This window comes from Lemur catta, chromosome 10 (assembly GCF_020740605.2).
Source record: "Lemur catta isolate mLemCat1 chromosome 10, mLemCat1.pri, whole genome shotgun sequence".
Classification (NCBI taxonomy): domain Eukaryota; kingdom Metazoa; phylum Chordata; class Mammalia; order Primates; family Lemuridae; genus Lemur; species Lemur catta.
This window is the reverse complement of record NC_059137.1, coordinates 6,868,416-6,881,679: the sequence shown is the minus strand read 5'-3', so window position 1 is coordinate 6,881,679 and position 13,264 is coordinate 6,868,416. Positions and strand designations below refer to the sequence as shown.

At 52.4% G+C, this 13,264-nt stretch overlaps 1 protein-coding gene across 5 annotated transcripts; it reads left to right on the top strand.

Moving 5' to 3' along the window:
• Nucleotides 1–87: 87 nt before the first annotated feature.
• PHYHD1 (phytanoyl-CoA dioxygenase domain containing 1) lies at nt 88–13,059 on the top strand. Of its 5 annotated transcripts, none has more exons than XM_045563254.1 (11): nt 90–256; nt 3,487–3,599; nt 6,975–7,050; nt 7,193–7,240; nt 8,274–8,329; nt 8,415–8,477; nt 9,121–9,142; nt 11,038–11,166; nt 11,270–11,386; nt 12,408–12,534; nt 12,642–13,059. In XM_045563254.1, the coding sequence occupies exons 2-11, from the start codon at nt 3,501–3,503 to the stop codon at nt 12,685–12,687; spliced, it is 783 nt and encodes a 260-aa protein (XP_045419210.1). In that variant the 5' UTR covers nt 90–256; nt 3,487–3,500; the 3' UTR covers nt 12,688–13,059. The 5 variants fall into 5 exon arrangements, with proteins under 5 accessions (XP_045419209.1, XP_045419213.1, XP_045419210.1 ...); XM_045563252.1 differs by having other exon boundaries at nt 91–256; nt 3,441–3,599; XM_045563256.1 differs by lacking the exon at nt 90–256 and adding an exon at nt 1,195–2,193 and having other exon boundaries at nt 3,441–3,599.
• The last annotated feature ends 205 nt before the right edge of the window (nt 13,060–13,264 follow it).

Sequence of the window (13,264 nt, the reverse complement as noted above, 5' to 3'; positions counted from 1 at the left end):
TAGGAAGTAGTGGGGTAGGGCAGAGACAACGCCCTCCTGGGGGGTGGAGCTGGAGCTCAGCCTGGAGGTCTGGTCCGTTAGGGGAGGAGGGCTGGCTGTGGGATTGGGTTTTCTCTGAGTAGGGAAGTGTTAAGTCCTCCCAGGCTCCTGCCGGGCTCCTCCTCCTGAACTTCGTCCTCCCCAGCCTTGGACACCCAGAGCCGCCTGTTGCTGCACTGTCCCCATGGCAGGCCTGAACCCCTCACAACTCCAGAAGGTAGGGGTCTGCAGGGTGGGGGCCGGGAGGGCCAGGTAAGAGTGGGGGGCCCTTGTGGACCTCCAGTAGTCCCGGGAACTCAACCCACCCCCTGCCGTTTTACAGAAGCCCAGAGTGTTGCTACCCAACCAGGTTTGCTTGCCAGCTGCTCAAGAGGAAGCCGACCTGCTGAGACAGCAGGGTTGACAGCAGAGAAGGGTTTATCCTGCACAGTGCTAAGGGGGGAGACAGGAGAAATGTCTCAAATCCGCCTCCCGGAGAATTTGGGAAACAGGGTTTTTATTTTATTTATATATTTATTGTTTTGATATAGAGTCTGGCTCTGTTGCCCAGGCTAGAGTGCCATTGGGTCAGCCTAGCTCACAGCAACCTCAAACTCCTGGGCTCAAGGAATCCTTCTGCCTCAGCCTCCTGAGTATGCGCCATCATGCCCAGCTAATTTTTTCTACATATTTTCAGTTGTCTGGGTAATTTCTTTCTATTTTTTAGTAGAGATGGGGTCTCGCTCTTGCTCAGGCTGGTCTGGAACTCCTGATCCTCCAGCCTCGGCCTCCCAGAATGCTAGGATTAGAAGCATGAGCCACCACGCCTGGCTGGAAACAGGGTTTTTAAAGACAGTTTGGTGTAGGCAATTGTGTCTGCTAATTGGCTGGGTTCGGGGTGGAACCATAGGGGTGTAGAAAATTGTCTTCTTTGCTTATCAGGTTCTTGGATGGGGGTCACAAGACCAGTTGAGTCAGTTCCTCGGTATGGGCCGCTGGTCTGGGTGGGTCAGCCATTCCACTGGAATTCGGGACCTGGAAGATAACTCAGAAACTACCCCTTGTTTTCAAAAAGGTGATGTTATCTATGGAGAAAGCTAAGACCACCAGCTATGTGACTCCAGAGTAGCAGACAGGGGGACAGTGGCTAGTTATTATCATTATTTTTAGCTGGACCTGTGCCTTATTTTTAGCTAGGCCTTTACCACAGTTCTCATCTTGCACCCCTTTATCAATTCATAAGGGCAGTTTCAAGAGGGCTGGGTTCCCAACCATCACCCCCAACTTCTGCACACACAGCCTGGGGAGTCTAGGTCATAGGACCCTGGGTGGGGGTGGGCGTGTGTGTGACCAAAACCAGAATAAAGCCTTGGAATCAGCCAGGCCCTGGCCAGGGCGTGGGAGGTGGGGCCGGGAGTGGACAGGGAGGTCATCCTTCTGGGTCTCAGTTCCCCAAACAGGAAAGGCTGACACATGGGAATTAGAGCAACAGACTTGTAAAAAAACACTCATAAATTTCTGTGCCGAGACTGTTAATATTTTGGTGTACAGGCCTAGAATCTTTGTTTCAGTGTCCATCATGTAAGCTACCACGCATCTAGTCTTGCCAAGTTTTCCAAATGAGGCTCTGCTGTTGTCCCCATTTGATAGCGTGAGTGTCCCAGAGAGAAACACACTTGGCCAAGTTCTCACAGTGCCCGGATACTTACGTGCATCTGACCTTTTTTCCTCTCAGTATATGGGTATATGTCATTCCCATGTCAGTGAATGCTTTCCTACCTACAACATGATTTTTATCACGTCCTGTTCCAGACAGATACGCCATGCTTCGTTAAACTAGTCCCTTGTGCTGGGCATTTAAGTTGTTCCCAGTCTATTGCTGTCATTGAGCAAGGCTTGGTGGATGCCCTACACGTACATCTTTGCTTCCCTATTTCCTAATCTTAAGAGGGGACGTGCAGGCAGTGTGTTTACTGAATTGGGGGTATGCACAGTTTGCAAGGAGGTCATTTTTAGCTTAAAACTGACATGATTAAATTTCTAACATGCAGACAGAAGAGCCTGTGCTGGGTGCTCATGAATGTTCCAACATCTGGTGTGTGGAAGCCAGAACTGGACATCCCACCGTGGGGAAGGGGTGTCGGTAATTGGAAATAAGACACTTCATGGGGCCAGGTGTGGTAGCTCATGCCTGTAATCCTAGCATTCTGGGAGGCCAAGACGGGAGGATAGCTCGAGGTCAGGAGTTCGAGACCAGCCTGAGCAAGAGTGAGACCCTGTCTCTACTAAAAAAACAGAAAGAAATTAGCTGGACAACTAAAAATATATAGAAAAAATTAGCTGGTCATGGTGGCGCATGCCTGTAGTCCCAGCTACTCGGGAGGCTGAGGCAGAAGGATTGCTTGAGCCCAGGAGTTTGAGGTGCTGTGAGCTAGGCTGATGCCATGGCACTCTAGCCCGGGCAACAGAGTGAGACTCTGTCTCAAAAAAAAAAAAAAAAAAGACACTTCCTGGGTAGAAGCAAGGGGTGGCTTCCAAGGTCCCTGTTAAGGCTAAGACTTTACCATGCTCTGCAAGCAAACATGTAGGTATTCATTCTTCCCTTATCTTCTCAGTAGCCTCAGAAGGAGAGGACTAGAGGCAAATCAGAATAACCCATTTGCTGTCACCCCCCACCCCCCGCCCCTGCACTTAGGGTAAAGCCCAGCTCCCTACCTGGCCCAGCCCGGCCCCCTCCCGCCTCCTCTTTCACCCTCCCCTTGCCCTGTGCTCCATCCATTCCCAATTCCTCGTGTTCCTCCCATGTTTGGGGACTTCACCTACCCTGTTCCCTCTGTCTGGAATGCCCTTCCTCTTAACCTGGTGGTCTGCTCTTCAAATGTCACGTCACTCCCTCAGAGCTGCTGCCCTGAGACCCTTCTCCTTCCCCCGGCTGGTTTACATCAGCCAGTCTTCCTTCAGTGCTCTCAGCCACCCTCTCCCTCCCGCACTGCAGTTTGTGATGGGACCTTTGCGTGTGCGAAGGTCAGTGTGATGCTGGTCTCCTTCACTAGACTGTAAACTCCAGGACAGCAGGCATCGTGGCTGGCTTGCTCAGAGCCGTCCCTCCAGCTCCTGGAATCGTGCAGTAGATGCTCAGTCAGTATTAGTTGAATAGATGAATGAGGTATTTCCCTGCGATCCAAGCCTACTGGAGGGGAAGGCTGGAGGCAGCCCCCCGCCCCTCCATCTTCCTTCACTCAAGCAGCCAATATGGATTGCTGCTGACTGGGTGCCAGGCACCAGGCCTAGGCAGGGGGACAGAGCAGTCAATAAGAGCTTGGTCTCACCTTCACACATCTTGGGTTTGGGGGAGGGCTCAAATGTGGGTGATAAGGAGCATGTGAGGACAGGGGAAGCCTGAGTCTCAATCCTGCCTGCAGTTCCGGGAGGATGGATTCCTGGTGCTGGAAGGATTCTTGTCTGCAGATGAGTGTGTGGCCATGCAGCAGAGGATTGGCGAGATAGTGGCCAAGATGGATGTCCCTCTCCACTGTCGCACAGAGTTTTCCACCCAGGAAGAGGAACAGATTCGAGCCCAGGTAGGTGCCTGGGGCAGATGGGGTGGGATCTGGTCCATGATGAGGGGCTCAGTCCCAGGCCAGAGCAGCAGCCTGGTAAGGAGGACCCCAAGGCCCAGGAATGCCGGGGGTGGCGGGGGGAGCACATCTTTCTTTGCCTCCTCGCTGTGAATTTACAATACAGGGATTATGGTCCTATTGGACAGGTGGGGGAAATAAGGCTCAAATCTCTGGCCCCAAACCACACAGTAATCGACAGCCCAGGATCTGAACCCAGATCCGTTTGATGCCAAGTCCCTGCTGTTCCCCACCCTGCTGTACTTCCTCAGTAGTTCTCCTGCCACAAAAGGCCTCTGTGTGGCAGCCACTGGGAACCAACGCGGTGCTTCCGAGGGGAGGGGCCCACCTGTGCACTTGTCAGCCCCCACCAGATTGGGAACTCTGGGTGCTTCCCCAGTTACCTAGTGGGTCACATACTAGGACACAATACAGTTTGAGATGGACAAGTTGAGCCGGGCGCGGCGGGGCGGCGGGGGGGGGTCTCCCACACAGTTCTCTTAACCCTTCACAGTCTGAGTTTAAGAGCCCGTCTTCCCAGCCCCCGGCTGCGCCCTGGTCGGGAGCCGAGGGACTCGCTCACACTCACGCGGGGAGCGCCTGCCATCTGGTGGGCATGGTGGGGATTACAGCAGCCAGAAGCCTTGCATCCGGGGGAATGCGCAGAATTGGGGTCTTGAGAAGGAAAAGGGGCGACAGAATAACAGTTTCCGCCAAACAGCTGAAAGCAGAGACGGGTCCTGCTGCCAAAGACAGTCAGGTCACCCAAGGGTTCCAGGAGGGAAGAGGGCTGAATCTTGTGCCCTTCAAGCTGCCTTCAGAGACCAACGTGTTGGGGGATAGGAGAAATGTGAGAACACAGTGTATATGTCTCAGTTTATAATACATGCAAAGAAAGCTCGGCACAGGGCCCAGCACTCAGTAAAACTCTCCATGTTCACTATTAATATTGTGGGAAAAAAGAATGGTGGGTGTCCTGTCTCTCTCTCCCTTCCAGGTTACCTCCACCCTTCATGGTCTTTGAGTTATTGCACAACCGCGTAAATTATAGAAAACTGAAAATAATGCACAGGATGCTTGTCCATAGACATGGATATGGACTGGGTCTCAAGGAATGCAATTCCTGCCCTGTGGATAGAGTAGTTTGGAACTGATTTGTAAATCCATTCCATCATTCCTTATTGTCCATATATGTGTGGTTCTTGGAATTCTCCTTTGAACCAGTTGTAACATCTTCCTGGTTTTCCTCATGAATAAACGAGGTAAATAAAATCTTGGACACACGTTTAGCATCATTATCTTTAATATTATTAACAACTATGCTCCCTGACTTGTTTCCCTCACCCTGATCCTGCTGCAGACTTGCTAAGAATGTTGAAAACTACTTTTAGTTTTCACTGAGAAGGTTCTGAAAGGGCAGGGCACGGACCAGAGGGAGTGGGGGGCTGTGGCCACATGGGGATCCAGGTAGGGGGTCGGTGCCAATCGGTTCCAGTCACGTGGCCACACAGAAAAGTAGGCACAGTCTGCATGTGTGAAACGGAAGGGTTGGATAATAGCCTCGCTTCCCACCAGGGAGGGAGAGCCGTACGACAGCAGTCGTCGAGGGTGGTTAAGCCACAAGGAGAAACACGAGGTATCTTCCTGGAGCATCGTTTTCATATGATGCTAAGAGATTTAAAACATGACTGTTAAGAAAACAGAAAAAGGCTGGGCACAGTGGCCCACACCTGTAATCCTAGCACTCTGGGAGTCCGAGGTGGGAGGATCGCTTGAGGTCAGGAGTTCAAGACCAGCCTGAGCAAGAGCGAGACACTGTCTCTACTAAAAATAGAAATAAATTATATGGACAGCTAAAAATATATATATAGAAAAATTAGCTGGGCATGGTGGCGCATGTCTGTAGTCCCTGCTACTCGGGAGGCTGAAGCAGGAGGATTGCTTAAGCCCAGGAGTTTGAGGTGCTGTGAGCTCGGCTGATGCCACGGCACTTTAGCCCAGGCAACAGAGGGAGACTCTGTCTCAAAATAAAAAAAAGAAAGAAAACAGAAAAAGATTAATAATGGCTTATTTATGTATTGAGCATTTAGCCATGCCCTTGCTGAGTGTTTTTATATATAGCAGTAGTAGTAAGAGTAGTAATAATAATAATGGCAAATATGTGGTACTTAGCATATTCCAAAGACAGTTCTAGTGCTATATATACCAACTTGGAACACTTACACACCCTAGGAGATGGATACCATTAATAGCATCTATATTTTATGAAGAAACTAAGTCCAGAGAAGTTCAGTAAAGTAGTCATGGCCACACAGCCAGGCAGTGGCAGAGCTGGGATTTTTTTTTTTTTTTTAAGTCCAGGAGTCTTCTATTTTTTACACTGCTTATGCCATGAAATCGTAGGGAACAGCTCGGGCTCCTTTCCATTGGCTCGGGCTCCTTTCCATTGGTTCTCACAAAGTGTTCTCTGGGTGGAGGAGGCTGGAGCTTCAGTTGAACCCAGGTACCTTTCTCTTTGGCTTCCTTTTTCTGATCATTTTCCTTCATACGTTTCAGGAAGCTATGTCCGCTCTCACAGTGCTTACTATGCTCAATACGACATTAATCCTGTTGGCAAGAATCTTGCCCTTAATTTGTTTGTTAACAACAATGCCAACAGCATTCTGGGTAACAGTGTAGACTCTTCCCATGTTGCCATGGTGACATCTGTGGGGCATGCCCTTTTGAACAGTACCTATTCCTTGTATGTCTACAATATCACCTTTCTTGTAGATTCACATGTATGTGGCCAAAGGAACAACTCCATGTTCCCTAAAAGGCCTAGAGAGCATGTATCAGTGCCTCTCCTCTTTCCCTGTGTTCGCCATTTTGGCAAATTACAGGAAGATGGCGGCTCTGGCCGAAAAGAAGCCAGAGCTGGGATTTAAACCCAAGTATTTGAGCTCCAGAGTCTGCACTCTCAGCTGCTGTAAGATTCAGCCTCTGGCTGAAGTCTCCAATAATTCAGGGAGGTCAGTTCTATTATTATTCCCCTTTTGCAGATGAGGAAATCAAGGCTTGGAGAGATAAAACACGAGGCTCAAGGCCACCTGGGAACCAGCTCTGTTAGACTCTGGCGTCTGTGTTCTGAGTCACAATAAGAGGTTTCCAAGCAAAGCAGCTTGGGCTGTGCTTCCAGGCACTTGGTATGCTGGGTCACTGTGCCTCAGTGGATGAGTCTGAGAGCCTCCTTGGGGATCTGTGACCCCACGGGGGTGGGAAGTCACCCTCCCCTCCTTGCCAGGCCCAGCTCCATCCCCAGGGTGCTCTCTCAGTCTCTCTGATGGCCCCTTTCCACAGGGCAGCACGGACTATTTCTTGAGCAGTGGCGACAAGATTCGATTCTTCTTTGAGAAAGGCGTTTTTGACAAGAAAGGTTTGGAGCAGGGGCCCTAGAGCTGTGGGGGAGCTGTGGTGGGGGTGGGCGGGGAGGAGGCAGGGAGGGTGCTGAGGCCACCTCTCCGTGGGAGGCTGGACTCCAGTACTTCTTCTGGCTTTACTGGTTCTTTGTGCCACAGGAAATTTCCTGGTCCCTCCAGAGAAATCTGTCAACAAAATTGGCCACGGTAAGCAGGGGCCTGGGGGTGCAAGAAAGAAAATGGGGAAACTGAGGCCTGAAGTATTTAGGAACCCTAATCAAAGCCCATAGTAAGTTAGTCATTGGGCAAACAACATTTTTGGATCCAGGTTTCCCTCTGGCTTTGGGGCTTCTACACCTCATGATGCTAATCATATGACACTGCCACCACAGCACTGGGAAGAGGGGGTCCGCCTGAGCCCCCACAGATGGCATAACCCAGGCCCCAGGCACAGGGGAGCTGCTGGGTCCAATCTGCAGCCTCCTTATGGGGCATGTGACATGTTGACATGCTCCCGTTCTGAGACCCCAAAACCAAGTATGGAAACCCTCACCTTTTTTTCAGGATCATACATTATAATTTGTTTTCTAGACTGCTTATTTTTAAACTTGATGTTATATCACGGTAGCGTTGTGAACAAATTGTGGCAAAATACATATAACATGAAATTTACCATTGTAACCATTCTAAAGGATGTAATTCAGTGGGATTAAGTACATTGAACCCTCACTTTTTGTAACAATAGTAATAGCAAATAATGATAACAAGCGACTGTCCCGGGCCAGGACCTGGGCTACTGCTGCACAGTCCTCAGCCCATCGAGTCCTACAGCAGCCCTGGGTGGCACGGCTGTTCTTTTAACCCCCGTTTGACAGAGGAGGAAACTGAGGCTGACAGGAGAGAAACAGGTAGCCGAGGTCCCATAGAGTAGTACTGAGATTGCCACCAATTGATAGGCCCCCTGGAGCCCTTCGTCCTCTGAGCGTGGAGCAGAGTCAGGGCTGGTGTGAGCTTCCCAGATGGCCAGAGGTCAAGAATAAGGTCACAGGTGGCACAGGGCCTGGGGTGGGATGAAGGCATCTGTGGGGCCCACTACTCGGTTATAAACCAGCATAAAGGTTAATGCACAGAAAATAGGTGAGAATGTCAAAGTGAGGCCTGAGTCTGGGTGCCCAGAACTAGGTCTGGGAGGGACACCGGGAGCCCGAGACTGGCCCATCAGTGTGCCTCTGTCCTGCAGCACTGCACGCCTACGACCCTGTCTTCAGGAGCATCACACACTCTCCCAAGGTGCAGGTGAGCAGAGGTGGGGGTGAGGGCAGGAGGGTGGGCCAGATGTGTGTGGGGGCAGGCTGGCAGTGTGACCTCCGCTCCTCTCCAGGCCTTGGCCAGAAGTCTGGGCCTCCAGATGCCTGTGGTGGTACAGAGCATGTACATCTTTAAGGTGAGCTCCCTGCCCTCCCCAGGCCTCAGTTTACCATATGTAAAATGGGCAGACTGCTCATTCCAAGCCCTTCCTCACAATGGACCAAAAGCTGCTGGAATTATTATTATGTTGGTGGGAGAACATAGAAAATTGGTCCCCTCTGGCTAAAGCACCTGGCACTTAGTTGGTGCTCAGTTAAAATTTGGTGGTAGGAGGGAAGGGGACCCCTAGGACTCCCATCTCCCTTCTTTGCTATTGAAATGCTCTGCTCCCAGCAGAGCATTTCAGTGCCACCTCCTCCAAGAAGGCTTCCAGGTCCCCTAAGAGGGACTCCTCTCTGACTCTGGAGCCTTTCGGCTCAATCGCTGGCCTGTGTCCTAGTCTCCCCTTCTAGCCCTCACTCTGTTCTACTCTGTGATCTTGTTAGACACGTGTATGCTGTCTTCCTGCACAGTCTAGGAGCTCCCTGTCAGGCAGGGTGGTTTTTCTCTTTGCATCCCTCCTGGGCCTGGCACACAGTAGGTGCTCAGCAGCTGGTGTTGAATGAATCCTGGGAGGAGAATGCCTGTAGCCAGGGCAGCAGGATCCTGGGAGACCCAGAGCAAGCCCCGCTCCTCCCCACTCTCCTCCGCCCTCACCAGGCTTTTCCTCTCTCTTGCAGCAACCTCACCTTGGCGGCGAAGGTGAGCTGAGAGCAGGCTGTGGGGCCCAGCAAAGGCCATGGGCAGGACATCGGGGATATCAGTGGTTGTCGGGTCTTTGAAAAGAGGAAAAGCACTTGCTGCAACGTCTGCAGGCAGGAGGCTGGGCCAGGGCAGAGGAGCCACCTTCGATTCCTTCCAAGAAGAGGGGATTGGGAGGGAACCCTTGAGTTCATGGCACTGTGGTTCCTGAACCTGACAGCAACCCCTAGCTGGTTAAACATACAGATTCCTGGGCCCTGTTGCCTGAGATCCTAAGCCAGTAGGACTGCATGGGCCTAAGGATCTGTTTTTTTGTTTTGTTTTGTTTTTTAGACAGAGTCTTGCTCTGCTGCCCGGGCTAGAGTGCCATGGGGTCAGCCTAGCTCACAGCAACCTCAAACTCCTGGGCTCAAGCAATCCTACTGCCTCAGCCTCCCAAGTAGCTGGGACTACAGGCGTGTGCCACCACACCCGGCTAATTTTTCTTTCTTTTTCTTTTTTTTTTTTTTAGTAGAGACAGGGTCTCACTCTTGCTCAGGCTGGTCTCGAACTCCTGAGCTTGAGCAATCCTCCCATCTCAGCCTCCCAGAGTGCTAGGATTACAGGCGTGAGCCACCGTGCCTGGCCAGGATCTGTATTTTAACAAGCTCCTTGGAGAACTATTTTAGCGTAGAATTTGCTGATCTAGTTCCAAACCTTGCCCAAGGCACAGATAACATTTAGGCGATTGTCTACTTCTGCTCAAATACCTCAGGTGACAAAGAGCTCAGCCCCTCACAGGCAGCCTTTTCCTTCCTGGCCCAGGCCCAAGTCTGCCTCCTTGTGACCAGCCTGCTCCCGGCACTCAGCCCCAGGGCAGGCCTGAAGGGAGGATCGTCTCTTTCCTGAGCCTCCTCTGCCTGAGTCTAGCTCCCCGAGTTCCTTCAGCCATTCCTTCCCCAAATGCTTTGAAGTCCCCATGATTAGGAAACCTCCATCTGGACACTGTCCTCATTGTCAAAGTCCCTCTTAAAGTGTGGTGTTCAGACGACACACAGTTACCCAGAAAGGAAGGAGGTGAGACTAGTACCCCCTTTACTTTGTTACTGCAGACTGAGTTCCTGTTCTCCATCCTGTGCCCCGGCATCACGTGAGGAGGTTTTTAAAAATGTGGACACTTGGTCATAGCTCCCCTTGCTTCACACCCAACTTCCCAACCTTATGCCACTGGGTGAACCATCTGGTTGCTGGGGACTGCTTGTCCCTGGTTAAGAACAGTGGCTTGGCCAGACGTGGTGGCTCACACCTATAATCCCAGCATTTTGGGAGGCCGAGGTGGGAGGATTGCTTGAAGCCAGAAGTTTGAGATCAGCCTGGGCAACATGGCAAGACTTCGTCTCTACAAATAAATTAGCTGGGCATAGTGGCACACACCTGTAGTCCCAGCTATTCAGGAGGCTGAGGTGGGAGGATCGCTTGAGCCCAGGGGTTGGAGGCAGCAGTGAGCTATGATCGCACCACTGCACGGTAGCCTGGGTGACAGAGTGAGACCCTGTCTCAAAAGAACAAAAATAAAAACCAGTGGCTTTAGTTACCTGGCTGGAATTAAACCAGAGCAGCTACTTTTTAGCAAGCAATTAAATGTTGGGCCCTGTACTAAGTACTTTTCATACATCCTCCAATAACCCACGAGGGAAGTTACTGTTGGGGTCACTTTACAGTTTAGGAAATTGAACCTTTGAGGGGGGAAATCTCTTGCCTGGAGTTCCTGGGCTAGGAAGTGGTGAGACTCTAACTGATCAGGGAAGGCTGGCCCTGGAGGGCTTCGAGAGGACTGAGGAGTGGGAAATGAGGCCGAGGTGAGGTGGTACCAGGCAAAGGGGACAGCTCCTCACCCCCAGGCGGGCCTGCTGCAGTCACCCCTCACCAGGATGCCACCTTCCTGTACACGGAGCCGCTGGGCCGGGTGCTGGGCATATGGCTTGCGCTGGAGGACGCCACGCTGGAGAACGGCTGTCTCTGGTTCATCCCTGGCTCCCACACCAGTGAGGACCCCTGCCTCTCCCTGCCCACCCGCACTCCCCTTTCCCTACCCCCCAGGGAGAGGGACCCAGAGAAAAGGGATTAAAGCTCCACGTTGGCCTGCAGGTGGCGTGTCAAGAAGGATGGTCCGGGCCCCTGCTGGCTCAGCATCTGGCATCAGCTTCCTCGGGTCCGAGCCTGACCGGGATAACAGCCTCTTTGTGCCCACGCCTGTGCGCAGAGGTAGGCGGGATGCAGAGGGCAGGGAGGCAGGGGGCCGTGCATGCCCGTGGGTCTGCACTTGCTCCACCTCCCAGTGTCCTAGAGGCTTCCTCGGGGTCATCTGAGGGTGGTGAAGTCACAGAGAGAGAAGGCGCGGGCTGGGCGGCACTGGGGAGTCAGGAAGCAGCGTGGGTATCAGCAAGTTCGCCCTGGTCAGGCTAAAATCCACACTCTGCCACTGACAGGCTGCTGCTTTGAGCAAATGGCTGACCCTCTGAGCCTCAGTTTCCTTAATTATCAAGCGGGAAGTCAGTGAGATGATGTTTATAATATGTTTACATAAAATCCACGTGGTTAGGCCGGGCACAGTGGCTCACGCCTGTAATCCTAGCACTCTGGGAGGCCAAGGCGGGAGGATTGCTTGAGGTCAGGAGTTCGAGACCAGCTTGAGTGAGAGCAAGAACCTGTCTCTACTAAAAAAAAAAAAAAAAAAAAAAAAAAAGATAGAAAAAATTAGCTGGGCATGGTGGTGCGTTCCTATAGTCCTAGCTACTTGGGAGGCTGAGGCAAGAAGATCTCGTGAGCCCAGGAGTTTTGCTGTGAGCTAGGCTGACGCCATTGTACTCTAGACTGGGCAGCAAAGTGAGACTCTGTCTCAAAAAAAAAAAAAAAAATCTACGTGGTGCACCACAAGTGCTCAACAAATGTCGGCTATCAGTCCCCCTCTTCCTCAAGGAAAAGGGAAAACTGAGGTCTGACTCAGCGTCACCAGCAAGGTCCCAGAGGACTGGCACGGTACAGAGGGGAGGCCCCTCCTAAGGCTTGCCAAGGCCACAGCAGAGGGAACTTGATTCTGGGGAACCCACATCTAAGCAGCACAGTCTCTGGCCCTGGAGCAGGCTGTAGATATCTGAGCTTCCAGGGAAGGGAATGTGGACGGAGCAGGCCACAAACCACTTGGGGTAGGAGCACCCATGTCTCTTCCTGCCCCAGGAAGGGGGAATGTGGGTCTGGTGTTCTGACCTGCTCGTGTCCCCCCCAGGGGCCCTGGTCCTAATCCACGGAGAAGTGGTGCACAAGAGTGAGCAGAACCTCTCCGCCCGCTCGCGCCAGGCCTATACATTCCACCTCATGGACACCTCTGGCACTGTCTGGAGCCCAGAGAACTGGTAGGTGGCAGGGTGGGGGTGTGTGCCCCAGATGGTCCCCTGAAGAGACCCTGGAGCCCGGGAGCAGTGATCTGGCATCTCAAGGTCATCTCCTTTGTCCTTTGCAGGCTCCAGCCAACAGCTGAGCTGCCCTTCCCTCCACTGTACACCTAGAGGCCCTCGCAGGGCTGGGGCCCTGTCCCCTTCCTGATGGGCTCTGGCTGCAACACTAGCGCCTTGTTTGGTCTCCCAGCTGCAATGGGGATGTCGCGTCTCCCCGCCTAGGCTTTCCTCCTGTGGGTGTCTGTGCCCTCGGCCCTGCAGACAGCAGGCAAGAGGCAGAAGTGACGGGGCAGCAGCCTGGGCTGGATGGGAGGCTTCCCCAAGATTTTGTCTCTCTGCCTCCCGCTGCCCCAACACGACCTCCCCCTTGAGGCGTCCCTCAGCTGAGAAAGGGTTCTGGCTTCTTCTCACTTCTCTCCCCTCTCTGATGGAACTCTGATCATTATGGTGTAATACACGGAATAAAAACGACTTCTGAATGCAGCTGCTCGCTCTGGCCTTCTTCCCAAGCAGCCTTGCTCTCCAGAGAGCCGTGCTGAAAATCATCCCAGGTACCTCAGCCCTCCCTGGTGTGGTTCCACGATTCTAGGAATGATAAGTAACATTTAGGGGGCACCGGCTGTGGGCCCCACTCTGCTGAGAGCTGTACACACTTCATCTTCTTGAACCCTCACACGGAGCGCAGGGT

Bases quoted from the DNA above. Each gene is read 5' to 3' on its own strand.
- PHYHD1 (XM_045563252.1), top strand. From the start codon at position 224: ATGGCAGGCCTGAACCCCTCACAACTCCAGAAG. The intron at 3,600-6,974 runs GTAGGTGCCTGG...CCCTTTCCACAG, and splicing joins AGGAACAGATTCGAGCCCAG to GGCAGCACGGACTATTTCTT. The intron at 7,051-7,192 runs GTTTGGAGCAGG...TTTGTGCCACAG, and splicing joins AGGCGTTTTTGACAAGAAAG to GAAATTTCCTGGTCCCTCCA.